The following is a 23,171-nucleotide window of genomic DNA, read 5'->3' as shown; positions in this document are numbered from 1 at the left end:
TGGGGGCGGGACAAAGCTTCTGATTGGATAACCTTTCACCTAGAACTGTCAAATCGAGTTTGATGAAAGCCGGTATCTATACTGTGTGTCATTACGTATGAGGTAACCATGAGTTTACACACCTGCGTGGTCCTGAGAAGGAATCTAATCAGAAAATAAATGGTCATAGATGTGTAGGACCTTTAAAGTCAGGATATTATGTTGGTGTGGGCTATAGTTTACTTCTCAGAGCTAATACAATGTGTTTTTTGTTTTTCAGCGGGCCAAACAGGGGGCACTACATTGCCATTGTGAAAAGTCATGACTTCTGGTTGCTGTTTGATGATGATATTGTAGAGGTGAGCTTCTTTGCCAAAGTTGATTTAGTTGCATATATTCTTGCAGATTGCCAATTTCTCTTTCCCCCCTGCTGTATGTCACCTGTGTGTTCTTGCAGAAAATTGATGCGCAGGCCATAGAAGAATTTTACGGTCTCACTTCTGAAATCTCCAAGAACTCTGAGTCAGGATATATCCTCTTTTACCAGTCCAGAGACTAAATGTGGAGGTGAGCGTTTTACTGCAGAACGCAGGAAAAAAGTTCTGTTTCCTCTTTGTGAGGAGCAACAGACAATAAACGCACCACAGCAACGCACATGGTGTCATACCTGTCTGCGCAGCTGTAATTCATACCTTTTTACACGTTCAGCTCTGCAGCTCAGCTGTGGAAGTCTCCCCTATGTGCCAGCTGTCTCTCCTGGGCTCCATGTATTTCCTGCCCCCTCATCCCCTTCATGCTGACTGGACGCTGCTGCTGCTGCAGGGACAATGAGACAATAATGAATGGAAACTGTCAAGATTGTTTTAAAAAGACGTTGAATGAGGGTTGTACAGATGTGGGTAAATCGAATGAGTGGCATGCTAGTTTTTGCCTTGGGTGTGGGGTTGAATGGGTATTTAATAATTCATATGGTGTAATATTGGCCTAGTGTCTTCACCCTCCTTAAACACACTGTTATTCTGCACTGGGATTTAGTGAGCAGATCAAGGAACGGAAAGGAGGAGCGGTGGGAGGGTGAGCATCCCACTTGTAGAACACACGGGGTCCTGTATTTCTACAGTGTACAGAATGTTATTTGTATAAATATTACAAGAAGATAATATTATCCTTGGAAAATGTTAGAACTTGAGATGATGTATTAACACTATGGTGCACTTTTGATACCGTTTTGTAGGTGTTAGCAAGTTTAATGTGAGGGTTTGCTTAAAGGCCTGTGGTGTAGCGATCATTTTCTGTTTTAAAGAAAAATAAAGTACTTAAATCGAGTCGGGATGTGCTCGCTCTGCTGTGTCCCACTACTATGCACTGATGACTCATATTAGCTCAACATCGCCCCTAAGTGGATTCAGCTCTGCTTTCTCACTGCAACAGGAGCTATTTTTAATCCATTCAGACCCAAAAGGCAAGTGCTTTGGGATATGCACAGAGTTTGGTCAGCTGACTGTGCTGTGTTGGACTGTCAGGTATGTGCACATCAACAACTTACCCAACAGCTCCTCATCTGCTGAGGTGTCTTGGAGGTAGCACCTCAAAGATGGAGAGATGAGGTGAAGGGAGGGCGGTGGTGACACACTTATAGGTTGCTGTTAATGGGTCAGACAGGACCAGGATAGCACAGCTGCTCTTTGCATCCAGCACATACCTGGATCTGGAGTAAGGCACCACGCAAAACCACTGAAACCAACTGGACTTTTAATGCAGTGATTATGTGAGTGAACCAAAGTGAACTTGATGAGCTGACCAACAAATGTTGTGTACCCATCACTGTACACCAAACTGCTACAGGCTACACATTACTCTTATCCTACCTAACCCTGTGTGCATGTAGGTTAGATGTGCACATTACATGTTTGGTTTTTAGGCTGAAAATTGTGCACTATATTCATGTTTGTGTTATTAGCCTATATAATTTTTCTGCCGTTCGTATATTTGTGAAGCACTATTTTGAAAAGTGCTCTATCGATAAAGATTGTTAGTATTAATATTACTACAGGTAAAATACAGGGACTGCATTCACACACATGTGCACCTGTCTTTGTCCTTGAGACAGTAGAAACCAGACCTTTAATAGAGTTCAGTCGCTCTCAACCAGTCTGGCCCATTTGGAAGTCCTTCTTCATCATCGACCCCCTCCTTCTCTCCACGCACACGCCTCAACCACCACCTCCTCCTCCTCTCTGGCGATGCGCCGTTAACGGCAGAGCCGCTTCGCGCTCTCCTCTCTTCTTCCATTATCCTCGCTTTCAGAAAGAGAGAGAGGACCAGCATCTCGCTCCCCGGGCCGCGTCTCTGTCCGCGGGAGCCGCACCATCCTTATCAGTTAACATGGGAATTCAAGGCTGTTGTTCTTCCATCTAAACGGGAAGTCGCACCTCGCGGAGTCAAGGTAGGTTGGGTAGCGGCGGAAAGGGACTACTGAGCATCCATGACATGCATGAAAAAATTCCTTTTATCACTCCAGCATCCTTCTGCTGACGTGGAGCAGGCACTGTTTTTTTCCCTGATGCAAGGTGCACGGGGTAAAGCAGACCCATGTGTGGCCACCAGTATGGCGCGGCAATGTTTCCATGACGGGTGCGGTATCTCCTGTTGTGGAGCGTGGCCACTGGTCTCAGGCAGCCGCGTGAATTATTGCTGGTGCCGGTGGAGGGTTACCGATATGGGAAATGTGGCCTGACATTTGCGGCAAAGCCTGCTCGTTTTCTCTTCTCCCCTTGCATTTCCTTTGTCCATACATTAATAAACAGTTCTTCACGTGTGGTCTAACGCACGTAGAGGCCTCTGTTATAAAAGCCTGCAGTCATTGGGTTCAATTCAAAAGAGGAAAACAGATTAGCTGTCAACTTTCTGGAGCAGATGTAATGTAGGCTCTTATTCCTGTAGCTACACTTTTTTTTAGAGTGACCGGAATGAAATATGATTTGCTTTCTGGTGAAGCTCAACGAGTTTAACCCTATTTATACAACAGCAACATTAAGGTGCGCATTTTTAGCTTGTAGTCTGTATTTCCTAAAAATATAGTCTAAAAAGAGCGTGTGACCCTGCATAATGTGCGTTTGCAGGCCCAGACACACACTGAGAGTACAGGCTACCCTTGACTGTGGCCATGTTTATGTTGTGGAATCCAAGTAACACGGGCTTTTACAAAACAGTAGAAATCCAGTGGTGCCCACAGAGGTGGGTGGAGTGGTGGTGGCAAAAGGGGAAAAGCCCACCACTGTTCTTGTCTTCAGTGCAGGAAGCTAAAAAAAAAGCATACACAATAGAAACACGTAACAAATTTGTTTATGGTACTCCTTTTCTCTTTTGGTTTGTGTGTTTGTGTCCATTTCAGACGGGGGACACAATGAGTGAAGAGCCCTCAGTCACCCCCAGCTGGCTGGCCCCTGACCCCACAGCATGGCCCAGTGTAGGCACGGGGCAGAGTGACAACAGCAGCAGCCTGGGGACATTTCCACCAGAGGACTCCCTCCCACCCAGCCAGCTGCCCCTGCTGGTCAACCCCTGGGACATTGTGCTGTGCTCATCGGGGACTCTGATAGCCTGCGAGAACGCCCTGGTTGTGTTGGTGATCTGGCAGAATCCAGCGCTCAGAGCCCCCATGTTCTTGCTTATCGGCAGCCTGGCACTGGCTGACCTGCTGGCCGGCCTGGGCCTGGTGCTTCACTTCATCTGTGCCTATTTGCTTCACTCCGACTCAGCCCAGTTGCTGACCGTGGGCCTGGTGGTGGCCTCTTTCTCCGCCTCCGTCTTCAGCTTGTTGGCCATCACGATTGACCGCTACCTGTCGCTGTACTATGCCCTCACCTACAACTCGGAGCGGACAGCGGCCTTCACCTACACGATGCTCATCATGCTGTGGGGCCTCTCCCTCTGTCTGGGCCTGCTGCCAGTCACAGGGGTCAACTGTCTATCAGAAGAAGTTACATGCAGCGTGGTGCGGCCACTGACCAAGAACAACATCGCCGTGCTGTCAGTCTCCTTCCTGCTTCTTTTTGGCCTCATGCTGCAACTCTACGTCCAGATCTGTAAGATTGTGATGCGCCATGCTCACCAGATCGCCCTCCAGCACCACTTCCTGGCTGCCACACCCCACTATGTCACAACACGGAAGGGCGTATCAACGCTGGCCATCATCCTGGGTACTTTTGCAGCCTGCTGGATGCCATTCACTGTCTACTCCCTTATTGCTGACTACACCTACCCTCCACTCTATACCTATGCCACACTGGTGCCTGCCACCTACAATTCTGTCATTAACCCGGTCATCTACGCCTTCAGGAACCAGGAGATCCAGAAGGCATTGTGGCTGGTATGCTGCGGCTGTGTGCCCACCAGTGTGGCCCAGCGTGCACGGACCCCCAGTGACGTCTGACCAAGCAGACCCAGGTGGGAAGTGAGAGGCACCCTGGGTCAGCTCTGCTCCTCCCTGGGTCTGTCCGGTGTCACTGAGAGCAGCAGAATGGGAGGTCAGGACAAGTGGCACAGGGCTGTGGATTCAACGCATCGGAGAAAGTTTGGTTAGTTATCCACAGCCCACCTGGGTGGATAGCGTTTTTTTAATTAGTTACACACACCATAGGGCAAGCTATTTCACTGTCTTCCCCAGTAAAGGTGGCCACTCCGCGGGCTGCATCCCGCCCCCTCCTGTTCACCCCTTGCCACGCCCTTGTTCTGCAGAGAGCACTGAGTGCATCACATATTACAGGCAGCAGCTGTACATACAATGTGCATTCATTTAACAGCATTGGAGCTTTGGCTGACACGCGTCTAGGGAGGGGATCTTAGTTTGTGCGTAAAAGCTCATGGCGGATTAATAAAGCAGTGTGTGCGTGAGGAGAGCACGGCCGCGGCTGAATATACAGGCGTTTCCACAGTAAAGCCCGTCTGGAGCAGCATCCCGGCGCTCTGCTGCTGCACTCTGAACGTGCGCCGAAAGCTAAACAGCTGCGGGGAGCTATAAATAGCCCCGGCGCTCTCTGATCCGCGCCCTCCGTCCTCCACAGATGCCGAGAACGAAATCAAGATGCTTCGTCTCCCTCTAGCCTCTCACATTCTCTTATTTTTCTCTGGATTGCGAGTGAACATGTTTTGGTTATCCGTCTGGGAAGCTCAAAACAAACAACCCCCCAGGAGAGGCTCGCCCCTAACCACCTCTCCTCCATTTTTTTTTTATCACTATGAAGGCACCAAACTGAATATAAACCTGTCGGATTATGTAACCTCCTTAAATCCCTTTTGTTTTGCGTTTTTCAATGAAAATCGCCTTTTGAATGTCTGGAGTTTTCTATAACCTATAATTCTATTGGTGATTGTGATTTTGATAACATGTTTTTAAAGGATAACAAATATGAAATGTAAGGAGGAGAGTAATTGATCATAACCAAGTAGCTACAATCAGACAAACGCCCAAATAAAAACTTCTGCGTGATCTTTGTCTGGGAATCTGCTAATTCTCTTTGTATTTCCAGATATTTGATCTTTCTGGGCACCTAAAGAGTGTCACACAATCTGCACACCAGACTTCCATGTAATTTGCATGCAACAAGCACAGAGCCCCCTTTTCCTCCTGAGTTCAGTGTGGTAGGTCACATTGATCACTGCAGGCGGATCTGCCATGTATCCTGATGTCCTCATGACCCTAACAATTTTATTAAGTGCAACCCTCCACAATGTTGAAAGAGCTACAATCATCACCAGTTGATAGTCACTGGATTTTCACCCTTCTTGAAAAATGTGGAACCTTCTGCTGTATGGTGCAATTCAGTTTCAGTTCAGAAGTGTTCTTACAGCTCTGTTTTGGTCATGACTTGAGTTCAACTTACTGTAATTTGATGGACACCCACTGGCTGCTCTGAAATGTAGATAATTATTAGTTGTTGGTCACAAAATTAGTCTGCAGGACACCCCCAAAAACATGTACGCCGATTTCCTTATTCACATGTCAGCAATAACTAGCCTGTGAATGGTAGTTATTTTTTTTAGAAGTGAAGCAATACCCACACAGCAATAACATCCATGTCCCACCTCGATTTCTTCCTGCAGAGTGAAGTACCGTGACTGTTCAAGTGGGGATGTGTTGTAGTGAACAGACTCAGTGAGCCACAGGTGATGGTTCGGTGGTAAGATAGTCACTCCAGAGCTTGGAAAAAAAAAATGGACAAACTCAAACAACTTATCTGTGACAACACTGCCTCATTCTGCAGCAATGTTTTTTCCCAACTGAAAATTGGGCTTTGATCATTTGTGTAATGCCACAATTAACTTTTTTGTATAGACTCTCCTTTTCTGTGAGCATATGAACTGTCCTGAGTATTGTGGCCTCGAGTGTTGGTGTGTGACTCGGGCCTGTGTATTTGTGCATACAGTATGAGCTGCATGGCCTCTGGGTGTGTGCATGTGTGTCTGTGCGTGACCCAGCAGCTCAGCAGACCATAGTCTGTCTGTCTCCCTGTTGTTGTCAGGTGGGAGTAAAACAGGTCAGAGGTTTATAAATTCCTGTTGACCCCTTGACCTTAGAGGATCATACTACCAGTCTTCCTGTCAGCTCTGAGAGAAGTGGCCTCATTTGAAGAGCTTTTTCTAAAGGGAGATAGGACTCAGACATGGATGCTCCAGCACTTCAAACCAAAGTGAAAGGGACTCTGAATGAACTGGGATCCTAGTCCTGCTGTGTGCTATCTGTCTTCTCTATATCACTAGTCTTTTACTCTAGCTGAAATCAGTCTAGTCTGGTCAAGGCAGGTGTCCTTAAAGTGACCTGTAAATTAATCATATGAGCTAAAAATCGCCACTTCCACATGCACAGATCATGCTTCTTTTCTTCCTTGTTGCCTTCTCTCTCTTCCTTGCTGAGCCTAAGAGAGGAATTTAAAGGAGCTCCCCGGTCTTTCTTTGTTAAGTGTTAAAAAGGCAGGGATGAGTAAGGAAAGCTAAAGAATAACATTTCTAAGCAGTGGAACGTAGCCCATGTCATGTAAACTTGTGCACAGTGTCAGACTGAAGCCTGGCACATCACACACCATCACAATCCTCTGTTCCTTTACCTTTGGAGAAAAGTCTATTTTGTTATATTCATTGAAAAGTTCTATTTTTTTTCCACTTCAGTCTGGCCTGAATTCTTTTCACATTCTGATGTTTTAAGATACTCTCAGCGCTGTAAAGCCTTTTTCTGAATGTAGTAATAATTACGTTGTTTAACTAATACCCCTCCTGACTCATTCGTTTCTGTAAATAAGGCATGGTTAAGAGGAGGGACGTTATACCACCTTGCATGGTGCTACCAAAGCCAGTTAAAGTAGGGGATGAGTTGGGTCGCACCATTTTTTTGAATGACATTTCTCCACCTCGGCAGTCGAAGCAGGACATCTTCTGTTAGGTTTCACTTTCGTCACTTCGATATGCACCCGTTTATAAAGGCTGGCTTCGTCACTTCGATATGCACCCGTTTATTAAGGCTGGTTAATGGATGATTGTGTGGACTTCTCTGCACAGGTGGGAGATGTTTGAGAAGAAGACTGGTACACAAGCTTCTTCTGTTGGCTAATATTTTCATCATCTGCAGCCAATAGTATTGCTGAGATCACGATGGGTGAGCGGGTGTGAACAAGGGCTTTGTAAAAGACTGTGATGCTGGATATAATACTTCTCTGTATACACACGTGTTAATCTACTGAACTGTTTCACAGTACACAAAGGTGTACAAATCAACTCGAGCGTTGAAGAAAATGTGTAGCCAATGATGTGCGTGTTCAAGGGAAGCAGTGTCTTTCTGATTTTTACTAATCTAGAGCTAAACATCAAAACACTCAAGAGCCTGTGAATGTGTGTGTGATTTGGGGTGGGGTCTGGAGGTGGGGGTGCCACAGTAACAGCATCTTGTGTAGACATAGTTTTCAATGTACAATGCACTTTATTTTTGGGGGATGAAAATGGCACAACAAATTATCTGCAAAATGAAATGTATAAATGATGATCAACATGCACTAACTTAACTGAGATATTGTAAAAACATTTGTGTGAACGTGGTGTCTATTTTTCCAAGGTGTTAGTTGTACTTTTTATTGCTTTGGTTAGTTCACTCAATTGAGAGATCTTGTTAATTTTGTATTAAAACAAACGTGCTGTGCATAAAACTCCTGCCTTGGCTAATTTGTTCATCTTCACCCTGGCTCCGTGCCCCTCTTTTCACACTCTACTGTTTCCCTGGCAACTTCCTCCTTAGCTGTACTGTTACCATGGAAGCTGAAGTCTTCTAGCCAGGTATGTGTTGTCTCTATGACGACACTGGAGCAGTAAAGAGACATGGCAGCCCAGCCACGAGGCTTCATTCATCATTTTATTTTACCCAGAGGTTACAGAGCTCATGTTAGCATGTACACCCCCCCCATCCCATCCAGCACAGCAGCGAGCGACTGCAGGCACAGATGACAATCATATTTACAACCAATAAGACTTTTAAGACCACAGCATTTCAAATGGTTTTTAGTGGCCTGCATCCATTGAATCGCTGACCACAGCGACCACTTAGCGCTACAATTACTCCTCCACTTCCACTCATCTACATATTAAAAATTTGCCTCGCGATCTATGGCATACACAAGTGTTTGAGTAAAAACATTTTAAAAAGACAAGTACATTGGTCAGCTCAAGAGGAAAGTTTCTATTTCTTCTAACTTTCTCAAGCTTTAACTATACATGAAATAAGCACCTTTACAGGGTGACTATAGTCTTATACCAGGTAGAGAAACATCCACAGGGGTGTAGTCACAAGGCTTTGACAACCTGTACAATCATCAGACTGAATGTTAGTGTTTCACAGAGCGGTCAGCATTAAAGTATATTAATAGTCTCTTTACAGTGTTGGTGCGTCTTGAATGCATCCCCTGATGTCCAGTTTTGGACCATTGAGCTTATATCAACCTACAGAATGTGAATGTGTGTAGGTGTATGAGTGTGTGTTTTCAGCAACAAAGTGTGTGACAGCCTGTAAGTGTGATACAATAAGCATTTTTTCAAATGATTGTGTGCCTTTTTATTGTGTGTATCTTCAGTAGTTATCCCATTTGTTTGTGTGTGTTAATCCGACCAATCATTGTCCTCCAACTCGGAGTCGTCGGAGTCGGAGTATTCCACAGCGATGCGCCGTGACAGTATGGTGGCCACGTCATTTCCAACTGGTTCCCTCTTGGCCTGCTGCTCCTGCTGCTCCTGCACCTTCTTCAGCTGGATGCCTGCAGCAAAATAGAGTGTAAATCCATGTTTTTAAGTTATACACACATTAAGTGGAGTGTGATCATTAGAGAACCAGTATTAAAAAAAGTCTGGAAAAAGGAAAAAAAAAATGATAAAGCTGTGTATTAAACACCTTTTTTACTAACAGTTTACAAAATATATAAATCAAGCTAATTATCCTCTATGTTTGCTACAACCATCTAATTAGTATGCTTAAGCCTTTTTCTTTAAGATCTGACACTTTCCAACAGAAGGTTATTCACAAGCATTTGTTCATCTTCCTTGTTGAAACAAATGTTCTGTTGAAAGGTGATACAAATGTATATTGTTCTAAAGATGACACATCTTTATAAGCACACATACAATGTAAGACTCTTACCCATACGTATAGCAGCCAACAGATCACTGCGGGCATCACTGACCACTGTGGCCTCAGCAGGTGCAGAGGAGGACATCTTGTGGCTTGTGGAGTGGGAGGCACCAGCTGGAAGCGGGGGAGGTGGAGGACCAGGAGGTGCTGGAGTTGCTTGGGACGGGTGGCGGGGGCGGAGCTAAGCTCCCAGCCCCAGCCATTGGCCCAGAAGGTGCTGGGCCTCCAGGAGGTGAGGCAAAAGCGGTCTGGGAAGAAGGAATGAGAGGGGCTGGGGGAGGGGGCGGGGGGCCAGTGTTGGCATAACCATCCATACTGCAAGAAAAACAGAATTCAAGAGTGTGAGTAAAGAGTTAACAAGTCTCTTAGGAGGAAGATGTCTAGAGTCATCTGGGTCTGAAATAAAGACAGTGACCCACTAGGTGGCAGCAAAAACTCAACTGTGCTATTTGGCAGTAGTTAATACCGCAAATAAAAACCCACACACATTATAGTAAAGTGCCCACATAATTTAATTCAGACATCTTAAACTATTTACTATACTAGTGTCAAACCTTCTTTATACTTATAATAATAATAATAATAATAAACTTTATTTGTACCGCACTTTCCAACTCGAGAGCACAAAGTGCTACAACAATAAAACATAGAATACAATATCAGTTAAGAACACTCATAAACAGACAGAAGCCAAATGGATATCCCAGGACTGATATAGGGCAGCTCCTATCCAGCCATCCACTTGTGTGACGTAGTTCAGCCTCTGACATCTAGATTAACTAAGTAACTTTCTGAAGTGATAACATGAATGGAGATATGGTTGAGAGTATGGAAAAATCTTGAATTACAGCAAGAGGGTGTGAAAAAAGGTAGTGTCACACTGGCTTCAGTTTTACCTGTAGTCCACTGGTGGAAGGGGCATGGAGCCACCATTCATAGCTTCAGTAGGTGGAGGAGGCAGCAGCACTTGGTGGTGGTGAGATCGGCCCAGTGTCCCTCCCTGATAGGCCATTATTGTCCTACCCCTGTTGTCATGCTCACCTCCACCACGAGTGGCCATCTGAGCAGCCAGGATGCTGGGCGGAGGGCCAGAGTAGGTGTGGGCATGACCAGCATGGTTCATGGTGTTGGGGTAGTGATGATGCTGATCAAGACCATGACCCCTAATAAAGGGAAATATGAATGTAGAATAGCACAGCACAACGCATCCTGTCTGTCACCGGATGAATATATGCTAACAATTAATGTATCTTCTGATGAAAATGAAGAAAAATACTGTTGCCTTTGTTCATCTACCTGTTCTCTGGCGATACTGAGCTCTCAGATGAAGCCCCTCTGTCGCGGTGTATGGTGTGTCGATGGTCCGGTCTCAGCTCTTTATCCAGAGCCAACATGTTCCACTCCTGCCGACGGTTTCTCGCCTTACGGACCTTCTTCACCTCCCTCTGTAATGTCCCATCCACACAACGCCGCTGCTCCTACAAGAAAAACAAGGAAAAAGAGTTTTTAGGTTATTTGTGTTATGGTCTGTGGAATGGCTTCCTGTTTTGTGCTTTTATTTTGGTTAGACTTCCTGTCCTGTACCACCTCTCCTGCCCCAGCTTTACCCCGGTTCCTTATCACCATTCATTGTCTCCACCTGTCGCCTATTAACCTCCTGATCTCCTGTCTATATATCGTCCTCCCTTCCGTTATCCATGCCTCATCATCCGTCTCTCTGCGTACCACACCCTGCCTGTCTGCTTTGTAAGTTTTTGTATCAGTTGCCTTGGTTACATTTGGACTGTTCCTTTGAGTTCTTCCTGTCTGCAAGAATCTTGGTTAGTTCTCCGGGTTTGTTTCAGTTTAGAGTTTGTTTCATGTAGCTCCCTGACTGTTCTGTTTAGATATTAGTTTTGTACCTGTACTGTGAAGTCCTGTCAGGTTGAGCATCTGTTTACCCCTTTGTTCCTCTTCAGTTATATTAAACTGTATAAACTCTAGACCGTCTCTGTATTTTGGGTCCTCCTTTGCCCGAAACTTTGATTTAAATAAGCTCAGACCAGAAACAGCAACATAAAGGGTTGGCAATCCATTATATTTGTTATTCTGAAAATGACTACACTCATAACATCAATTGTACACTGAAGCCAACTTGAGAAGTCTGGGAAGATGTGGCACCAGTAACTTATTGTTTCTTGTTTGACCACAATAATCCTGGTATTTAAAACCATGGTATGATCTGTGACTTCCTCATAACAGTGTACCTTCTGCTTCCTCTTCTCTTTCCTCTTGTCCTCAGTGTCCTGCAGCATCTTCTCCTTCCACAGGTCAAAGAAGTATGAGGGATCAGTGTAGAACTTTAGTGCTTCCTTGTGATCATCTCTACAGAGACACGCACCAAGAAGGTAAAACAGGTTTACAAATGGGTTTGTACAAAAACCTGTATGAAGTAGAGTTGATGCATTGTCCCTGTTTAGGCAGAACTGTAGGTAACACTTCACTGCTGTTATTACTGTGTTTTGTTGCCTTGTACATGAGTAATGACAAAGTTGAATCTAATCAAATTTTTGGCTCAGTGTATCTCTGTGGGAATATGAAGAAATTTAGGGATAAAACATGTGAAACTATGAATATTCCAGAAGTGGAGGAGGTTTATAGAAGAATAAGGTTGAAATTAAGAGTAGGTATCCACAATTCATTTGACAGGCACCATAACTAGAAATGACTGGATGAAAAACTGGAAAAGCACAGAGACAGACAGACCGGAGAAAGAGTAAAGTGTGCTGTGTAGACAGGGTAAGGAGTCGGACTCCCCCTGGAGCCAGCTGTGCTAAATATGTAATGCACCCAAAGCACTAGGATGCACACTGCATAAAAGCAGCTCCCACATAACAGAAGGAAATCTGCTGCTTCAATGTGACTGTAGGTCAGGAACCAAAAATCAAGAATCTTTGAACTGGGGTTCTGCATGGTTTACAAAGTTCATTCTAAGTTATTTTAATGTCACATATATTAATAGGTGATACTGGTTTTACAGTCATATTGGTATGATGGACAACCAGTAGGGACATTTTATCCCTTTATGTTTAATGGCTTAAACATTCTAAGTTCAGCATTTAAAAGCTCAAATGTTGAACAAGCTATAACCAAATGTTAGTCTGGAGTAGTAAAAAAAAAAAGTCTTTCATCATTAGTCTGTTCACACAATTGAATTTTGCTCAATAATTAAGCACTTTTTTGTTTTCAGTATCAGTTTGGCACTGCTGCCAAATACATTCAAAAAATATCCACACACAAAACACTCGCAGGTATGAAGCAATAGAATAGAAACTCTTGACCAAGACGTTGCATACAGCTAAGCTCAATAAATCTAACAGTGATTCTGCTGCAGGGCCACAGTGGACGTCTGTTTGGCGAGTGTGTGCGCTGTACCTGTACGGTGAGAGGATGCTGAGTGGAGGAGGCTTGTCGCCCAGATTGTACATCTCCTTGACAGGATTGGGCACACTGCTCTTGGACACCACCTGCTGGTCCTGAGTAGTAGAGCTTTTGAAGGCTTTCCTCATGTTGATATCTTGCAGGGAAACTGAACACAAAACAGAACCAAATGACTGAATTATTAGTCCATTGGAAAGACAAGAAAGGAATAAACAAAAACAATGGGGAAATGAAAAAAGTAGGCAGAAAATGTAGAAAACATGAGCATGCTGTGTTTTCCATCTGACCCACCTTCCTCCACAGTGGAGTCCAGCTGTGTGACCTTGACGGCCAGCCGGTCAATGCGGTCCTGGAGAGAGCTGGCACGCAGGTAAAAGATATTGGCCTCATTAAACAGTTCGCCAAATATGTCCTCAGCATGTTTACCTGGAAAGAAACGAGAGGAGAGAACGAGACAGGAAATCTGAGATAAAGATGGAGACTTGCTATCCAAAGCCACTTGGCTCCAGAGACTAAAGTTAAATCAATAATACAATGGTAATGTGATGCAATATGAAACTGGAGTCTTAGGAGTTTGTGGAGAAAATGTCTCATACCACTCCATATAGCAACATTCCTCAACAAACTGAGCCAATTCTAAATTGTCCAAATTATATGTGCCTGTTGTGTGGCCATGAAAGAAAGCAGCAGAATTAGTTTGTATTACTTGCGATATCATGATGTTGACTTGATTACTCCAGGGACCTACACTATTTGTAAGACTGTCGGCAGGGAAAGTAAATAATACCCTTTTCCCTTCCTTAAAAGCTGTTCTTGGTGTGTCATTAAGCAAGGCTCATAACGCAAGATTTGTTGCTGCTCTATATATTCCAAAAGTAACCTTCCCAAAACAGGTGACTCCTTTCTATCCAGGTGTGACCATGCAAAGTGGAGAGCAATGGATACTGCATCCTCTGTTGATGTGTTAGGCCAGGTAGTGAACTTGTGTTGGTTGAGTGCAAGTGGAGTGCACAATGTGCTCCAAACTTGTGTTGGTTGAGTGCAAGTGGAGGGCACAATGTGCTCCATGAATATTAGTCCAGTAAAGGAACAGAAGGCCTTTTACTACAAGATTACAAATGCTAAGGTGCAGGATCTACTGGGAAAAAGTCACTAGGTTAAAAACAAACCAGAATAGTTTTGGCACTTTTCTAACAAAGTTCAAGGGGTATGGCTAAACCACAGAAACTCATTCTAAGGTCCATTTCTGTCCCTCCTGCTGACAGGATGGGCTGCGGGAAAAATATTTATAGAGGAAGGAAAAAAAATCACAGGCATGCGGAGCCCAGTCAACTCTGACCTCTCTTGAAGATTCTTATGGTCCATTGACATGTGCACACTGACCTGCACAATATACATATTCTGTAGACATACCCCGCCAGGCCTGTGGGAGCATTTATATTTAACCCCCACAGCTGCTGCAGAAAGGCCCACTCCCAGCACAGGAACTTGACACAATAAGAGAGAAACAGTGAAGAGGTATAACTGAGGGTTAGCAACAAAAAGGACAGATATAAATTTTATGCTGGTGGGCCACAGAATGAACTCTCAAAGTCAGAGTGAAAAGGGGAAACTTGGTGCAACTGAGGGTAAATGGGCAAAGGCCAACTGTCAAAGGACAAGACATTAATAATGGAGTGTATGTAAGTGTTTGCCTTACTCAAGCTGCTGAGCTGACGAATGATGGCAGAGAGCGTGTTGTTCATCACACACTCAAGCTCGCTGCCGATGCCCTCAGGGAGCTCCCCTCGGCAGAGGTGACGGGGCTCGATGTTCCTCTTTACCAACGGCATGGCAAGGCCTCGCACTGACACAAGCTGCCGGGAAACGCAGGAAACAAGCACATTCTAATTTAGACACTGGTACACCGGTTATAGACACTGTAATGGAGAAACCAGCAGACCAGATGCTTGCCAACAGTATCATCTGTGAGTAAAACAGTGAATCCCCACCAACTGTGGGCACACATCTGTCACAAAGCTAGGGAGAGTCTTACATCAATATATGACAAAAACACTGATATAGAAAGGATATTGTGAATGATTTTGATTATCATATGCTATCATATATATATATATAGGTACATCAAAACACAAGTCGACAAATTTAGACATGCAAGTTTGGTCGACTGGCGAATGTGAGTGTGAGTGGTTGTCTGTCTCTGACTGGCGACCTCTCCAGGGATGTGCCCCCCTAAAGGATGGATGGATACCTTCATTATATAGTCCAATACACTGAGTCAAACTTAAAACACTTGATTTGTCAGCATCACTCAGCCCTGTTTTTCACTTCCCTGCATCAGATTGCAACCGCTCTATGACTAAATGTCTGAGAACATCGTTTTGAGCACTTGGTCTACAGTGGTATTGTTATATGGGACAGCATTTTTAGGCAAGTTCTTATTATTCTGTCTACTTACTATATGTTTAAACAAATAATCCAGAAGACTGACAGCAGTGACAAACAGTGTCCCAAAACCAGAAGACTTGTGCGAGCCAGCAGTGACATTAAAGCATTAGCGATAGGAAGACACAGTGTGCCAGCTAATCCCAGGCCAGCTTGACACTGGCCCAGCTGGAATCCTAACACAGAGATTCAGGGATAAAGTCAACACCAAAAACTGAGAAAATTATCAATCACACCACAGTCAAATGGGAATTTTGATGCATAATCATTGTTGGACAAGAATAAAGACCAGTACTGCCTCAACTGAAGGATACCTGCTTCATTACTTCCTCCACAGAATAAACAGGGTTCAAACACATCCGCAAAACATAACTCCCAAAGGTTTTCATCAGACACTCTGAACACTATGTAGTTCAAAGGACTACAGACAATTACTCAAAGCAGGAGAAATTCCAGGGTGCACCAGAGCAGCCATCTTATCTAGGCTTCTTCCTGCTTCCTGTTTTTAAGGTCTGAGTCTGGCTCTTGTTTCCTGGTCCTCCGTGTCACATCTCTCCTTCCTGTCCAAACATTTGTCCAGAACAATACAGCTATAGATAATCAAGGAGTAACAGGGAAGACAAACAAAAAGACAGAAACATTCACACACACTTTTCCCAATAAAAACCTGCAATTTTTAGCCATTCCAATCAAATGATTCACTCTTAATTATAGTTTCAGAGCTTTTACTGTGCAGCTAAATCACCTCAGAGAAAAGCAGGTTGGAGAGACACAGGAGCTCTGGCAGTCATACAGAAGGCTAATAATAGCTGACAGGTACTAGAAACACAACTCCTATTTTGGGCCTTGCAGACATTCATTAACAACAACAAGGAATTTGAATATTTTTAAATCAGTTTAACTACAAAACTATATCAATAAAAACATGTAATTACATCCTCAATACAATAGATCACCAACTAGGCAAGTAGCAGTACTGTGCTATCACTGTCGCCACAGGAAACTACAAATCATGTCATTACAGCTGTCCACAAAAAGAAGAGACACTTCTGCTCACTGAGGCCACTTCCCACCAGCTGAGTCCTCATCTGGTCCTGCTTTCTCAGCTAGTGACCCCCTGCAAACCCTACAACCTCATGCCAATAAGAGAAGACAAAATGATAAAATTACACCATCATTTGCTGACACAAAGGACAATGAATTACAGTCAATAAAGTCTGGTTTGGAGCAAAAATGCTCCTTCGGTTAAGCAGTCTGCCTAAACATTTCAGAAACACTGTGCTTCTTGTTCCATAGGAAAGCGGTGATGTAAAGGAGAACACTGCATGTTTTTGCTTTTTCTGTCTCATTGCCATGACAATCACACCAATGAGGCGAAATAATGAGCGACTGGGGGATCGAGCAGGAGGAGGGACAGGCCTTGTGTGCTTGTGGGAAATGAGGAGAAAGTGGAGGCAAAGGGGTGGGGGGTGCATGGGAGAGACACCAAATGGGATAAGACTGTGTGTTTGAATAAGACAGCGAGTGAGACAGTGTGATAGGGAGAGAAAAGGACAAAGTATGTTATGTGTGTGTTTACGCATGTGAGGGAGAACAAGTGTGTCAGGTGGAGGGAGGGGTAAAAACAGGGACCTTGGGGAAGCCACTTCCTGGGACAATAGAGCTGCGTTCACACAGTAACTGCCAGGCTCTCCCATGCAGCCTCCCCCTCCTCTGTGACCTTCTTTAAGACCCCCTGCACTCTTTCATTGTAAGCGTAGAAAGCAAGCAGTCCTTCATCCACCATTCACCCAGGGAGGAAGAGGGAGAGAAAAAGGGAGAGTAAAGCCTGCACATCTCAACCACAACACCAGAGATTATGATTATGTTTTTACATAATCAACCACAACACCAGAGATTATGATTAGGCTATGTTTTTACATAGATCTTCACATCCATTCTTAGTATGTCTCACTCTTACTTTTTGTTATGTGTATGGAAGCTTAAATCATTACAACCCAACATACACACAGAGAAGGTAGCCTCTAAAATATCCCATTAGCAGCTCCTTAACAGTCCAATCAGAAGCAAAAAGGTCTTTGATCCTCAGAGGGGTGATATTCAGGCTGTTCAGGGTAAAACACACTTCCCCTGTAAGGCTGGGCCCACACTGCAGGATTTTATAATCTTAACCTTTTTTTATAAAGTGAGAGACCACAGAAATAACGACAGCTTTAACAAATTTTTTCACATTTTAATCTTAAGAGCACACACACTAGATGATTCATTCAAGAGGCAGGACCAGACACCTGCTGTTTTTACTGAACAATTTCAGGTGTCCATGGATCTCACAGAAACTCGCGTGATCAAACGTGACTTCAGAACAAAACAAACATGGAGGTAGCCATTCGTAGTCAAGCAGTTGTGTCTGCTATGTTTTGCCCTGAGAAAAAAGAGAAAGAAATAGTGGATGAAGTCTTGGCCCAGAAGACAAAATCAACACATTTTGCAGCGCGAGCTGGAGGTGAGTTGGAAATAGTGAAACGAGGAGGCTAGTGGAAGCTAATGCTACAAGTGGTTGTGACGTTTCCCGGCCAGTTCGCCTTCATTGCTGTTGCGGGTGTCTGGTCAGGATTCAACTGCTGTTTCCCCCACTGGGATTGTCAAAAGGGGCAAATTGGGCCCAGAATCAGGCTAATTATGCTGTAGTGTGGGGCCAGCTTTAGTCCTGCAAGATGCCCACATGTTTACAGCAAGACAGTGAGATAGAAGAGGCCTTTATGACAAATCTGAGAACTCCATTAAGATCTGGAAGGGGAGTCATTACCAATTTATGAGCCAAGTACAGCTTCTTGAGTTGCAGGCTGTTTTTTGCTTGTTCTGGTGTTGTGAATAATGCAACCTCGATTACATCAAGTTGCAATGCCCTAAATATGACAGAAATTTCTGCTGTGACACTGCTCCTGTCCAGGAATGTCTTATTGTTCCAACATTACTCTGGGGCACCCATGATGAAACACTGATGGTGCTACACCTGTGAGGCACTAAAAGTGCTTAATGACTAGTGAATCCTCAGGGGTACCAAGTAGGCCAGGGAGCTTGGCCGTAATTTAAACCAGCTTTTTTTTTTGTTCCCCAAAAGGCAGAATATCTTTTAGCGCTGGACAGGAAGTCAACTGACTTACAGCAAAATCAGAGTGATATATTATCATCTTATAATTATTATACCAAATTAATGACTCAGAGCAAACTGTACTTAAAAACTGGCAACATTTTTACTGAAGAGTTTGGTTTAATTACTTTGAACATCAACTGAATTATATAATATGTGATTTTAACGCACTGTGAGGCTATAGACTCACTGTCCACTTTATTAGGTACACCTGTACAATTGTATGCAATCCAATGTAACATTTCTGCCATAACATGTGTGTTAATGAAGCTCAGAATGTTTCAGTTTTTTGGTGAAATTGCTATAAATGTATAAATTCAATTATATGTTTATTATCGAGGTCATAGTTAAAGGTGGTGTTGTACTGGACTACATTATATTCAGAGGTGTTCCTAATACTCTGACCCTCTCGTATATGTAGCCGGGGAGGACAAGAATATAGAGACATTTTTGATATTTATATTGATATGCGAAAATATTCATCCATATCATCCAGTCCTAATATCTGTGGAATAAATCTGCAGAATCATTCTAAATCAAATACCTGACCCGTTATTGCAAACATGATCCCAGTCCCCAGATGTAGCTGGTCAATTCATTGATTCAAATAATAAATCAGGTTTCCCCTTAACTGTTGGCCAAATCAGGTGAACAGTAATAACTGTAAGCATTTCTCACCTTGACTTGTATGTATTACATTTGTTTTGTTAATTTTGCCATTTTATAGGTTACACAATCATCAATCCAAAACGAGGTAGTTGAGCTCCTAGATGACAGTAATGTTTGGTTACTTTGAATATAGAGTTAGTCAGTAATAATAAAGAGTAGCTAATCTTCCATTGTTGATATTTCAATATGCAGCACTTTATATGGATTTTAGGCTGACAGTTTGTTAATATTATCACATGAATGTCAGGCTAAAGTTATTACCGTGTAATATTTGGATGTTTCAAGCCCTAAACTATGGTTTATCTACACACACACACACACACACACACCCTATCTCTCTGCTCCACCGGACAACACACGCACATTTAGAGAAACACACACACACACACACACACACACAGGCGTGAACTGACCGCGATCAATCACTGTTCCGCACCGTCGCTTCCCGTTACTGATGGACTGACCCACATCTGTTCATCCACCCCGGTCCCCGTCAATTTCGGGCAGGTTTAAACTTCCATTTAAACACGTATATGTGCCTAATAAACTGAATATCACGCGTGTGTGCAGCCAACATAAATTATCTAACCAAGGAAAGCTTTAGGTCGCCGAACACTGGGGAAAGTATTCTGTTTTAAGCCAGGATTCAGCTACGGAGAATCCGTTTATTATCCTTAACCGGGGTCCGCTCCAACTGACCACTAGGTTAGCTAGCTTATATCCAGTGTCGACTTCTTAGTTTGTACAAATGAGACTACAGTCAGCACAAATAACCACACAAATTTCAGCATCATTATAAATGGTGTTATTAGTTTTTGTAAAAAGTATCATAAGACTCCTACCAGCAACTGAAATATTAGAAGAATTCAGCCCGTCCGCATGTCCCGTTAGATACTCCTATTAGGTCTGCCATCCTGTGTCCCCCAGCCCATCTGTCCACTCCGGAGAAAAATCCTTTGAGGGCAAGAAAACGCCCACTGGCCACATCCACCAATCACATGTCAAAGAAGAGCAGTTACCACACGATTGGCGTTCCCACCAGCCAATAACGATTCTCAACTGGACTGACTGACAGGGAGACTCCCCAGATCGACTGTGCTGTTGCAAATAGAGGGGGCGGGGCTACGATTGGGTGTTTCTGAAGGGATAAAACGTATTTATATGTTTATTAATTTTTACGCGAATGGGTCCCATTCCTCGTCAAACCTGAAAGGACTTTAAACTCATTTTGGGGCCCGTGGGGATGTTGTAGACGCGAAGAGCTATTTAAATATGAAGTAGCAGAATATTGCAAGTTAAGGGGATATTTATAACTTGCATAAGCACTGATGCTGAGATTGAGAGGGGATAGTACTGTGTAACAGAAATAACATCCTGCGGATTCAATGAGAGGAGTTGCTATACACAGGACTGTGCTGTACTCTCAGGTGTGTCTAAAGACAAAAACTGTCTGAGAACTAGAGCAATAGAGCAGATCTCCGGACTGTAAACAGGGTTTAGTCCATTAGAAAGGGAAAGCAAGTTTCATTATTGAAAAAACAGTTCTGTTTCTGGACAAGGGGAAAAGCTACAGCCTGCATTCGTTATACAGCTGTCAGTTTAACATTTATAATTGATTTAGCACAAAGGGCAGGCTTATATATATTAAACATGAGGCAGTTTCGGTCAATATGGTTTACATATTTACACTTTAAAATACAAGCATGAGTTCCTGTGTTCAAGATGAAATACTGTGCATGTGAGATTAAAAAAAAAACTGTAGAATTTATATTAGTGCTGAAGTAATAAGTTGGTCAATAGAAATTTGAAAAACAGATTTTCATTTTTCAAGCCAAACTGCCAAAACCTCATTTAACTCGCTGCTTTTCTTGGCGTTACTAGGTTTTGAACTGTTGACCTGATGTCAATTTTGACAGTGAGAAAGTGCAAGGGCATTTTTTTTTTTTATAAAATTTGGAAAGTATATAATGGCATTCAGCAACAAAGGTGCTCTTTGGATTCAAGGTAAATTTTAAACAGCTAATAAAAATAATGGCTGCAGAGCTATTTCATGACTATATTTCTGTACATTAATGCTTAGCTGAAATCTGTTAACCTAAACAGAGAAAATGTTTAAAACCTTAACATCTTTACAGTAAGCTTTCTGTTACACTGGGTGTTGTTTTGGAGTAGACATGAGAAAACACTACTGTGTATATAAAGGTGCAAAATCTGCTTACATTTGCATCATACAGCTGTTTGCACATACACGCTGCCAAAATATTGTTTCCACTTTTATTGTCAGGATACTTGCTTCATGTAAAATATTTCAATATAATACAGTACAATGCATGTTCCATCTGCCATCATCCATGCGATTGGGTGGTTTTGTCATCATGTTGTAAGGCTTGCCCACAGCATACAGCAGCTTAGTGTTTAGCTAACACAAGCTGCTTTGCCACTCTTGCCATTAAAACGGATCAAATTATAACCTACTCAAATCTTTTGTATCATCTTTTTCCTCTGAACAAAAATCCTCAACACCACAGCTGTGTGGGCTCCACATTCTCCCAGTATGTTTCACAGCAGCTCAGTTCAGTCCTCAGCTCAGGCCCTCACAGGGCCACACACACAAAATAAAAAGACAGACTGGAGGACAGACAGACGGGGAATCTGTCAACGCTGGCAGTCACATAGCAGCTTTCAGTTTTATCCAAGCTTCAACAGGAAGAGGATAATTAGCTGGGGTAGGGCATAGGTGGAGGTATAGATACAGGTGAAAAACAAGGGAGGAGATAACACAACAGATGTGTCCCCGTAACTCAAGCCATTGTCTTTTGACCTGTTTAATGACATCTGAGTAACAGAAACAGGTTGGATTTGAACAGAGCATCCATTCTTATCATCCTCCTTCCTTGTGTTTCACCCGACAACGTCTGCTCTATGTCTTTGTGTCTAATACTGGGTTATCTTGAGGAAGTAAAGATTGTTGTCATTCTGACCTAACAGACTGCTGCAGAGAAGGCGCCCTCTGTGAGGTGGGCTTTCCTGGGGGTGAGATCCCCCCCATGCCATCTCCACATACATTCGTTCAGGTGGGCGTGGTGAGGGCTCTATATGCCTGAATATGTGTTTGTATAAATGTGTGTATGTATGTGTGGGAGAGGAGTTTCAGTAGCGGTGGCTCTGGTGGGAGTACTGGGGTGGCTGTTGGGAGGTAGAGGAGTATCCCATGCTGCTCTGGGGCAATGATGTGCTTGGTCCAGGGTTCTGGTAGGCAGCATGTGGATTAGAGCGCTGCAGGGGGCAAAGAAGAAAAATATTCATTAAACCCTATGTCTTTGCTTTTGCTTCAAATTTTTACCACACTATTTATATTAATGGCATCTTTTTGAGGTGACAGACAAGTTGACAGAGAGAAACACAGGAGCTATTTTTTCATCTATCCTTCTAGAAAATTTTATTCAAAAATCTATAATAGTGTAAGTGAAACATGGAATGAATTTGATCCGGTTACTGGCTTGAGTGCCTATAGAAAGGTAAACATCATGTAGGCAGTGCAAGTACACCATTACAAAAATGCCAGCTGCCTAATTACAAGGAGTAGTACCTAGAGAAAAAAAATCTCAAGGCTATATGACAATGTTAGCCAGGTGTCCCAGTGTTTATTAAGGTACAGTTTTTCATATTTCATGTCATTTGGTGACTGTAGAATGTGAATAAATCAACAGAAAATCCATGTAAACTTTTTTTCTCCATGAGTTTATTTGACAATTGCATATATATTACGATTTTTGTGAATAAACTGTTAATCAGCAAAAACAAAATACTGTGTGAGCATAAAAGTTATTTCCATACAACAGT

General features: G+C 43.3%; 4 protein-coding genes and 1 long non-coding RNA gene across 7 annotated transcripts in view; 3 read left to right on the top strand and 2 right to left on the bottom strand.

Annotated features, from left to right (window-relative positions):
* The window catches only part of usp12a (ubiquitin specific peptidase 12a), a 19,952-nt gene extending 16,561 nt beyond the window's left edge, over window positions 1-3,391 (top strand). The window contains exons 8-10 of one of the 3 annotated variants that reach the window (XM_020600034.1): window positions 260-338; window positions 437-546; window positions 3,374-3,391. In XM_020600034.1, coding sequence (XP_020455690.1) covers window positions 260-338; window positions 437-538 — 181 coding nt within the window. In that variant the 3' untranslated portion in view covers window positions 539-546; window positions 3,374-3,391. Of the gene's footprint in view, window positions 1-259; window positions 339-436; window positions 1,305-3,373 lie in introns of those variants that run through there. The other 2 variants (XM_020600033.1, XM_020600031.1) reach the window with 2 other exon arrangements.
* On the top strand, window positions 2,225-7,457 carry gpr12 (G protein-coupled receptor 12). The gene is made up of 2 exons (XM_020600035.1): window positions 2,225-2,425; window positions 3,374-7,457. The coding sequence occupies exon 2, from the start codon at window positions 3,386-3,388 to the stop codon at window positions 4,412-4,414; it is 1,029 nt and encodes a 342-aa protein (XP_020455691.1). The 5' UTR covers window positions 2,225-2,425; window positions 3,374-3,385; the 3' UTR covers window positions 4,415-7,457.
* An 899-nt stretch (window positions 7,458-8,356) lies between these two features.
* wasf3b (WASP family member 3b) lies at window positions 8,357-20,274 on the bottom strand. Its single transcript, XM_020600030.1, is given in 10 exon segments — window positions 8,357-9,272; window positions 9,653-9,807; window positions 9,809-9,958; window positions 10,540-10,806; window positions 10,940-11,121; window positions 11,890-12,007; window positions 13,058-13,211; window positions 13,355-13,489; window positions 14,763-14,919; window positions 20,171-20,274. Coding segments are annotated over 9 exon segments (1,449 nt in total). The 5' UTR covers window positions 14,896-14,919; window positions 20,171-20,274; the 3' UTR covers window positions 8,357-9,117.
* On the top strand, window positions 11,149-13,102 carry LOC109960144 (uncharacterized). Its single transcript, XR_002274949.1, has 3 exons — window positions 11,149-11,389; window positions 11,925-12,030; window positions 13,017-13,102. It is a non-coding gene; the product is annotated as an uncharacterized LOC109960144 (long non-coding RNA).
* A 1,878-nt stretch (window positions 20,275-22,152) lies between the features above and the next one.
* The window catches only part of cdk8 (cyclin dependent kinase 8), a 10,962-nt gene continuing 9,943 nt past the window's right edge, over window positions 22,153-23,171 (bottom strand). The window contains 1 exon segment of the mRNA XM_020600036.1: window positions 22,153-22,710. Coding sequence (XP_020455692.1) covers window positions 22,479-22,710 — 232 coding nt within the window. The 3' untranslated portion in view covers window positions 22,153-22,478.

This window comes from Monopterus albus, unplaced genomic scaffold (assembly GCF_001952655.1).
Source record: "Monopterus albus unplaced genomic scaffold, M_albus_1.0 scaffold44.1, whole genome shotgun sequence".
Lineage (NCBI taxonomy): Eukaryota > Metazoa > Chordata > Actinopteri > Synbranchiformes > Synbranchidae > Monopterus > Monopterus albus.
The sequence above is the reverse complement of the archived record's forward strand: the minus strand, read 5'-3'. Positions and strand labels throughout refer to the sequence as shown.

Excerpts from the sequence above, each read along its gene's own strand:
- gpr12 (XM_020600035.1), top strand. The coding sequence starts at position 3,386 with ATGAGTGAAGAGCCCTCAGTCACCCCCAGCTGGCTGGCCCCTGACCCC.